General features: G+C 34.7%; 1 protein-coding gene across 1 annotated transcript; it reads right to left on the bottom strand.

Annotated features, from left to right (window-relative positions):
• Positions 1-355: 355 nt before the first annotated feature.
• LOC21410313 (protein DETOXIFICATION 29) lies at positions 356-5,806 on the bottom strand. Its single transcript, XM_024168109.1, has 8 exons — positions 5,308-5,806; positions 4,666-5,207; positions 3,719-3,805; positions 1,979-2,035; positions 1,487-1,725; positions 1,224-1,342; positions 947-1,033; positions 356-575 (listed from the first exon to the last, which is right to left on the bottom strand). Exons 1-8 carry the CDS (start codon positions 5,635-5,637, stop codon positions 501-503), a joined length of 1,536 nt encoding a protein of 511 aa, XP_024023877.1. The 5' UTR covers positions 5,638-5,806; the 3' UTR covers positions 356-500.
• Between the last annotated feature and the right edge of the window lie 4,373 nt (positions 5,807-10,179).

The raw sequence follows: 10,179 nt of genomic DNA, 5'->3' as shown, positions 1-10,179 counted from the left end.
TTTTGTAAATTCAACTTGTGTCTCGTTGGTGTTCTTTGAATATTTAATCGTCGTTTTGTATCATGATGTTCTACAGCTCTTTTTTTAGCTGTCGTTGTCAAAGATTCATGTCGTTTACTGTATCTCATCGTTTTTCTTTCAGTTTGGTTTGCATCTATCATAGTCCTTTTTAGTGTGCTCTGTTTTTGCAGTAATAATGTAATAATATTGTCTGGTTTTCCTCTATTTTCTTTGAAATCAATCTGTGCATCTTGTTGAAAAACAACCAACCATAATGAAAACGAGGGGGAGAGAGAGTACTAAAAGCTTAAAAAGTGAGGAAAATGGAGAAATAGAGAACTTTAATGTGATTGACTTGTTGAAGAGAAACAATAATATATATTTCCTAACTTGGAAGAAGAACAAAAGGGTGCCATAGTTGGGCCTCTTAACGTTGCAGACATAACAAATATCTCCTACATGTTTTCTTCTTCACTTGGAAACTGAAATCTCCCTGCTCTTCATCTTTCTTCGTCGTTTTTTCTGGAATCTATGTGCCTTCCCCATTTCCTTATCCTATCTTCAGCCACGGAAGCCTGCGTTTCATATGCCACGTTTGAGAATATAATTTTCACTAGTCATATTATTGTGGATTTTTTTTTTTTTTTTTAAAAAATATTTTGGGAAAAATTTATTTCAACAAAAAAAACCCTTTTTTTTTTTTTTTTTTTTTAAAACATCATTGTGGAAAAATTGATGTCAAACAAAAAGACCCTTTTTTTTTTTTTTTTTTTTTAAAACAATTTTTGGGAAAAATTTATTTCAAAAAAAAAGCCCCTTTTTTTTTTTTTTTTGGTTTAACGAAATAGTTTTAACTTATCAATAGTGAAGTTTTTAACCATTGCAAATAATTTGATCTAGGATGTGCTATGGAAAAATTAGTACATGAGTTTGTGTAGATCGTTACCTCTTTGTTCCAATTGGTTTTATAAACCATCAAGAAAAGAATAAAAGTCTGAACCAGTGTCCCGCAAACCATACCACTCCAAATTCCCTGTAAAATTTCAATGGAAAAAAAAAAGTTAATTAAATTCACAAGTGGACGCCAAGCACATTAAATTAAACTCTTAAGAAAGAAAGAAAAAAATAATAAAAACATTAAATTGAGCCTTATAAGTTGACAATTGCTTAGTTAAAAACCTTTATTTATTTACTTCTAAAAAAAATGGCATCTATGTACTTACTGTAACACCCATGTTGAGCTTATATCCCATTAAAAGACCCAAAGGTATCCCAAATAGATAATAGCAAGCGACGTTCACATAAGCTACAGCAGCTTGCCATCCCGCTCCAATGGCTACCCCTGAAATTCCCAAATCATATATACAAGTTTTAGTACCAATAAATTTTGATCAAATGACCTAAGATATATATATATATATATATATCAACATCTATATATGTATGTATATATACGCTTAATTATATGCCAACTATATATAATTACCAGATAAAACGGGTTGAATGTTGTTGATGAGAATGCAAAAGGCTAAAATCGGGGTGAGCTGCTTAACAAGAGTCTTGACCTCTGTGTTATTTGAAAAAAGTGAAGGATACACCTTTCGAGAGATGATCAAGATAAGTGATAATACGGCACCAAGTACGAATGAAGTTATCACTGCCACCACTAACGAGAATTTTGCTGTTCTTGGATGAGCCGCTCCTAGCTCATTGGATACCCTCACACTAAAATCACAACACACTTGATTACATGATCATAAATCCTGTAATGATGGACACATATATGTTGTTGTGATAAATCATTCTCCGATATATAATTTGATCTAATGGAAATCAGTGATTCTGAATTATGATTCATGATTCTTTACAGTGTTTTTCTCTCACAAAAAACACACGTAAAACGAGAATGGTTCTGAATCATGATTCTGAATTTATGAACCAAACGTCTCCTAATATTGTGATTCTGCGTGAAACTGACCTTATTGCTGCATTTATGCCAATAGCTACCATGACTGTCCATCCCAATATGTTCATGCTGCAAAATTCAATATTAATCCAATATGAGCACATAGTAATGTGTCACAAGATTGACTTTGAATAAACATAAGTTAATTATTATAGATCTAAGATTCAAATATCAGAATTAGTGAGAATTTGACTTCTTTTATTATTATTATTATTATTATGTGTTTTCCATAACTACCATTTGATACATAGACTATATATATCACACGCTTTCTTTGATTTGTTCTCTTTTCAGTACTCTGAAAGCAACTTTTTCCGCGGTGCCCAACTGCTAGTTTTGCCCCATATATGTACTGGTAGCTCATGAATTCTGTGTTCTTGACTTCTTTCTCTCATATTATACCCGATAATAAAACTCAGATATTTCTCACGCTGAATCTTTTTTATTATTACCTTTTGTTTTTGCTTAAATTAGCATTTGTATCGATCGAAGATATCTTTTGTCCCCCCGCTATCATGACTTTAGTCTACTCATTTGGTGGAGACATTTAAGGCCCGTTTGATATATAAATTCAAACTAAGATTTTTAATTGTGACTTTTAAAATTTAAGTTTTTTGTGAGAAAAAAATTCTATAACAAAACCAAAATCATGGATGGATTTGCACTGTAGCAAAACTCATTCAAGTTTTAGATCAGTTTGTCGTTTCTTCCCACTGCTGGCTGTCATATCCACATATTGGTGAGATTAAGCGTGGAAACGAATTGTTGTTTTGAGAACAAAATGACAATAATTAGCTAATTGAGTTATAGGACTAGTTACTCATAATGGAAATAGCCATAAACCTTAAACAACGTGGACAATTGAATCAGGAAATTCGGAAATCTTTTTAATAATAACTCAACTTCTAATTTCCGTTCAAAAGCACCCAAATCTTCATGCATTTAATGTAGAAGAATTGGCATGAACTTAATAAGTGTTTTTAGCACTAAGGTGCGAAAAAGTAATTTATTGATACTGTATTAATTTTTAATATCTGATTACATCATTAATCATTTTACATAAAAAAGGTGGTGCATTTTTACATGTTTTTAAAATACAGAAGTGGAGGAGACATGGCGGTTTGGTCAACAACCGCATCGTAAACAAACAAGAGCTAACAAGAAACAACATGCCGTCATCTCATATTTGCAGGTTAGCAGCTAGCTAGATGGCCTTTTCAAATCATACACGAAAACCCCATTTTTGTCTAATTCGTATACAAACTCGGTGGGATCTGGACTTTTAGTGGCTTTCTAAATATATATGAAATTCGGTGGGGGTCCACCATAATTCTATTTTCATGCGACAATTCTTATTTTACTGTGCACCATGTGATCAGTCCACAAACTTTATAATTGAAAAGAAAAATGGTATTCTTCCCTACGAGGATAAAATCTTATCACTTACAAAAAGTGGGTCTTATTAGATTGGATCTCATTTACCTGTTTAGTGAGATTAATCTTACATGAGTAGCGGCTTTTAATCCTATAAAAATGGATAAAAATACTCTTAAAAATAACAAATGAATGTTGAACCACCACGTTACAATTATAAGATTTATTTAGTCTCTATCTTCTCTAATTTGTGTGACAATGCTGATGCGGCTAATTAGTTTCATATGTGGTGCTAATCATGATAATTGCTTAACTTTTCAGGGCTTTAAATTATGACGGTTTTGATGAAGATGTGTTATATTATGCAAAATTGCTTACCATATAGACAAAGCATCCACCGAAATCTCTGCATTCTTTAGATATCCAGCGAAGAGAACAAGTGCCATGAAGTACCACGTTTCCAAACTGCACAAGAGTTAAGGAAAAAACCTAAAATGCGAACAAGGATCTAATCAAACGAGAAAAAAAAAAAAAGAAAAAAGATATGCAATCATGTAGAAAAAAGTGAGTAACAATAATAACCCATAGATATGATCTGGAATAGGTCATAGATACTAGGCTTAATAGATTCTGTTCATAAATTAATTCATTGGTAATTTTTACACGTTTTCGTAAATTAATGTTTGAGTTTATTAAATGATGCTGTATAATATAGTTGCTTAAAAATTATTTGAGATTAAAAATTACACAGCTAATTTTAGTCCCTCACAAATTAAATCAAATGTTTTGTCTGCTAGCATGAGTTTCAATTTTCATACAGGAGTTCTTTTGTTTTTTCTCTGTTGTTTGCATGGTGTGCTCGTGTCTAGCTATGAAGTGAAGATAATATTATATATTTAAATATTTTTCAATTTCTTTTTCTTTTTCTTTTTCTTACAACAATGAAATGATAAGTGCAACAATAAGATAATGATTTAGATAATGTTTAGTAAATGAATTTATTTTTTAATTTAAATTATAATTTATGATTCGTTATAATATTTTTTTTCATAATAAATATATATAAATCAAAAATAATTTTAACTAGACACACCTTTAAAAAGTAAGAGTAGAACATCATTAAAGCTCCGATCACTTTTCCAACGAAAAGAGGAAATCACTGATCATTTTTAGTCAACAAGCTATCATTTCCCTTTTAACTTTCGGATATTATGGATATATAATAGCTTTTTCCCAGCTTCACGCTATAATTTGATTATTTTTTAGGTTAACTGATTGCCTCTCTTTTTTTTAAATGAGAAAAGAGTAAAGAAATATCGTATTACCAGAGCATGACGGCTGATTCAAGAGACAACCTAACAAATCCCCACAGATTCTGAAACGCCTTCCACGAAAACCCCGACCAAGCTCTCCCACAAGTCCCACTAAAAATATAAACCAGCTGCGCCACCACTATGAACCACCATGAGGCGTTCAGCACCACGGCGCCGCCGGCAAGGCCCCACCCCAGCTTCAGCATCAGCAGCCAGCTGAAGAAGGTGTGGAGCACCAGAACCACCGCCGCTATCCACGCCATCGCCGCCATCTTGCTCTGCGCCTGCAAGAACTTGGCGATCGGAAAGTTCACGGCGTACGCGAACAGCTGAGGGATCATCCATATGGCCAACTCCCCGGCCGCCTCCGATATCTCCGTCGTCTGCCCGATCAGCTTCAGCAGCCGCTCCGCAAATATGTAGAGGAACAACAATACTAGGCCCATCCCGTTAAGAATCACCCACGACCGCTGCATATAGATCCCAAGCATATCGAGCTGACCTGCTCCAAACGCTTGTCCGCACAGAGTTTCCAGAGCGCTACCCATGCCAAGCTTATAAACCATAAACTCATATTTAGTTACAGAACTTGATGAAATTCTGACGGTTAAAACTTTCTTATATTTTTTTTAAACTGACGCATTAATTGCCTACCATGACGCCGAAGGAGAATCCGGCGATGACAGAATTCTCGACAGAGAAGGCGGCGAGGGAGAGAGTGTCGACCTGGCCGGCGAAGACTTGGGTGACGGCGCCGAGGGAGTATTGGCATATGGTGGTGAAGATGGCAGGGCCGGCCAAGTACCAGAGCCTCTTTGATTCCGCGCAGAACTCTCTGTAGAAGTCCCGGACGCCACCGATTGGCGGGATGTCGTCAGCACCGGGGGTGAAGGAGGAAGCTTGTGAAGAAGTGTTATTCGTTGAAGGGTTATTGTTTTGTTGTTCTCCTCTTGTGGAAAGGAGTGGCTGCTTATTCTCCTCCATTGGAGTGGTCTCAAAGGCAAAGAGAGGGGGAGGAGAAAGGGTTGGGCTTGGTTTTGTGGCTCAATTACTCGTTTATAAATGCACTACATCATAGTACTATGTTTGTCTTTTATATATATACATACATATATATATATATTTACACACATGTGTGATTATGATATAATTTGGCATTCAGAAAAAAAAAAAAAAAAAAGGGGTGTAGTGGTGATGAGCAATTCCTACTGTTGAAAACATGAGAGAAATTTGTGGATGAGATGCTCCAGCGCCTCAACGTTATGTATAGAAGATAGTTGTTGCTCAATTATTGGAGCGGTACCTTTATTTTAGGCCGAAGGGTTCCTTTAGTTATTCTTTTCTGGAAAATATACTAGCTTTAGTTACATCTACAAAATTCAACTTTTGAAGATATTTTCAAAACTAATAATAAAAGAATTAGAAAAGATGCTAAGAGAAAAAGAAGTTAGAGATTTTTTGTGATAGGCCTCCTTATTAGTAGTGTCAGTTTTAATCGTTGAATCTTATCAAAATTACATCAGATTAAAAAATATGTAAAATAAATAGTTACTGATATAGATTTGACGACTGAAAAAATAAATAACTACCGATAATTTTTTGTTTTGTCATACCAAAAAAACTCCATAGCGTTTTCTTTAATATGTGGGTCTTTTATGGTGAGTGGATTTAGTTTTACTTTTTAATTATCAATCGTTTTACCTTTTAAGTAGGAGACTTTTTTCGGTAAGTCTTTTTATTAATAGTGGTAATTTTTAACTGTTAAATCTAATTAAAATTAAATTAGATTAAAAAAATATACAAAACAGATTAATTCTAATACAAAACTAATAATTAAAAGGTAAAAAACTATCAATAATTTATTTTTTTAATCCTATTAGAGATATTCCCCTTAATTAAAACCCAGAACTTCTATGCACTAGTACCCCATTGTTAATAATGAATTATGTGCACCAAACTGAACACATGTTGTACGTTTCATGCCCCATGTCCATGTAACTTCTATGCACTAGTACCCCATTGTTAATAATGAATTATGTGCACCAAACTGAACACATGTTGTACGTTTCATGCCCCATGTCCATGTGCTTCTTTCTTTTTCTTCATGCAGTGAGAAAGAAGACGCGTAATTAGAGTTGTCAAACGTGCCGTGCCGGGCCGGCATGGCACGTCCGACCCCAGGCCCGTGGCAGGCCTGGGTTGTGCCTGGCACGGCCCTGCACAGTGCAGGGCCGAGCCTGAGGAGAAACTCTCAGGCACATGCTAGTCCATAAGGACCAGTGCTGGGTCTGGGCCCATGCCCTTCACAGGCCGGCCTTGACTCTTTTAATTTTTTTTGTAAAATTTAATTAAACAAAAGAAAATATATCATATGCCCTTAAAAGATGTAATTTTATTAAATTGAGATAATACGAACAAGTACACATAAATGACTTCCTCGTTAAAACCTTGTCAAGTAAAACCCGTGGGGAGATTAGGACAAAACCTTAGCGAAGCCCCCCCCCCCCCCCAAACGCTGGTTTCAAACTACGTTTAAACATTTTAATTACAGTCGTGTTAGCTGATACATTATCAAAAGTAATAGTTAAAACTTTATCTTCTATCCTATAAAACCCAAAAATTTCCATTATTGTTTCAAAAATAACATTTGCGTTATGAGGATATGGACATAAACGAAAACCTATTATTCTCTTTTGTAAAACCCATTCATCATCAACATAATGCGCTGTAACGCATAAATATCCAGTTTTATTACACCCATCCCATAGATCAGAAGTACAATATACAGTAGCATTAAAAGACCTAAAATTATCAACTAGAGATTGTCTTATTGCATAAAACACTTTCATGCAATCAGAACGAGTTGTGTTTCTACTTACCCAAACGAATTTCTATTTCGCTTGTTTTTGGATTTGGTCGGAGCTCCTCTGTGAAATACTGCCATGTAGGAGAAGTTTGCAGTCTTTTTTCCCTGCTGCATTCTCCAACTTCCTCGTTGTGCACTGAAGCGTTATCAATCGGAGCATTTTTCGGTTCAATGGGGGTGGGGTTCTGAGTCATCATTTCATCCTCGAAAAATGGCTCATCACCAAGCTTGGGGAGAGCAGTGAAATCAGGGAAGTTTGATACGGCCATTTTTTGAAAATTGATTGAACTTAAACTTTGTAAATGAAAGAGTAAAAAAATGAGTGATTGTGAGATAAAAGTTTAGAATCAAAATCAAAGAGACAAGATGAGAGATAGAATGAGAGTGAGATGAGAAGTTAAGAGTGAATTGTTGTGTGGGATTTAAGGGTATTTATAAGGGATTTTTGAGGATTTTTTCAGATTGTGACCGTTGGGCCTGCAAAGGGCCCAACGATCACAATCCTCACGGACTGGAAGGCTTTTTGCCCGGCCGTTTCGCAGGCCTGGGCCGGGCCGAACAAGGGCCGAATTTAGGCTTAGGCCAAACTGAGCTTGGGTTGGGCCGCGGGCCTTCACGGGCTAAGGCTGAGCTTGGGCCGCGGGCTGAGAAGCCGCGGCCCAGCCCTAGCCCATCAAACGTGTCGAGTCGACACGGCCTGTAATAGTACCGTACCGGGCCGTGCCAAATCCGGCATTGTTACGGGCTGGGTCGGGCCGTCCATGGACAGCCCGGTCCATTTGACAACTATACGCGTAATCATCATGCTTCCTCCGTATATGTGTTCGTAAATTTAAACAGAAAAAATTAAATAAAAATTTTAATATTGTGAGAAAATATACAATAACAAAAATTATTTAAACAATAATTTAAATTTATGAAACAACTGATATCTTAATATTACCACCATTTTTTTGTATTTTTTTCTTTATTTATTTTGTAATGGAATAAAATTATTTTAATATTCGTGTATAATGAAACTTATTCTTTATATACTGTGTTTTTAATAATATAAAAAATAGTACTCTCATGTTTAGAAAAACATTTTTCAGATACCCGAAATTAATTTTTAAAACATGCTTTATACCATTTTAATTAATTTTCTCGACAATTAAGTTTAAATATAAAATATTTATTGAAAATGTTAAAAACTATTAAAAAAAAAAAAGAACTAAAAACGATCAACCCAGAAACTTGTCTCCCCACCCATCCCCTACATTTCTCCCTTCCACTTGCTCGCTGCTCCTCCCAATCGCAAAGAAGTTCTAGGCTTCTAGCCTTCTTTGGCTCCAGCGAGACTTTTGGATCAGACGGTTTGGCATTCTTTTATTCCTTCCTCGTCAAATTTGGTTTTTCAAATCGCCTTCTGGGTCTGGGTTTGGGTTTGTAATCCGATCTTGGATTTGAGCTTGATTTCGGGGGATTTCGATCGGAGAACGATTAGATGGAAGATGAGTAAGATTGTGCTCCGAATTACGATTTTGGAGAAGATGTATACAAAGCATTTGGTGGTTCTCTCTTTGTGAACGATCAGATGGAAGATGAAGGAGATTTTTACATTTAGTGAGATAAGGTTAATGAGTTTAATTAATTGTGTAATTATGATTTCTCAGACTCCTTCTCGGTTTAGATTTGCAATCTCTGAGAGCATTCAGATCTCCGTTTGCTAGAAGAAAAGATGATGAAGAGTGCTTTGATTTCGATTTTAAGTTTGTTGATTTGAGTTTGGTTTTGATTGTTTTGAACTTTTGATTTGGGTTTCTTTTATCTTTCCTTTTTTTCATTGGAGGTTTTTTTTTTTTTTTTTTTTTTTTTTTCCTCCTTTGGTTCTGATTCATTAAAAATTATTTTGAAGACAATGCAGTTGCTATGAAATCTTGTCTCAATATCAAATTGGTTTGCGGGTTTTTTACGAAGCAGGGGAGGAAGGCGTTCTTTCTTTTTTTTTTTAATGCTTTCAAATATTTTTAGAACGTTCTTTTTTAACTTAATTCCAAAGTTAATTAATTAAAAGGGTATTAAGGACATGTCTCAAAAAAGAATTTTTAAATCTCGTTCGTTTCGCTGATTTGAGTTTAAAATTCGAGTTGAGATTTTATGTGAGAGCTTTTTATTGTAACAAAAAAAATTAGATGTGACTGTTTATGAGAGTTTTTTACTGTAACAAAACTCAAATTTTAAATTCAAATCAGCGAAACGAACAAGGCTAATATACTTAAAAAATCGGAGTTGAGTTGCGAACCTTCAGGTAGTTCACTTAGACGTTCTTCATAAAGCTCAACCATATGATTCTGTGCTGTTGAAAGTGTTAGAAATGAATAAAGAATAACAAAACAAAACAAAAATATAGATAAACTAAGTGACTATAAGACTAATGCAATCTTACGTATTCTATCTTTGCTTGGTTGCTTTGCCATCCCCATTTAGCAGTCCAATAAGTTATCCTATAAACTTCTATGTATTTTCTCGATCCTGTTGAGGCTGTACTAGATTGTGTCTTCTACATACACAATATTAATTATTTATTCATGTAAAAAAGTAATATATGTTTGCAAAGTAAAATCAATTCAAACAAAATAAATTACCTGAATTTCTTATATATGTTGAAACTGACTTCTTCT

This window comes from Morus notabilis, unplaced genomic scaffold (genome assembly GCF_000414095.1).
Source record: "Morus notabilis unplaced genomic scaffold, ASM41409v2 Scaffold99, whole genome shotgun sequence".
Taxonomy (NCBI): Eukaryota; Viridiplantae; Streptophyta; class Magnoliopsida; order Rosales; family Moraceae; genus Morus; species Morus notabilis.
The sequence above is the reverse complement of the archived record's forward strand: the minus strand, read 5'-3'. Positions and strand labels throughout refer to the sequence as shown.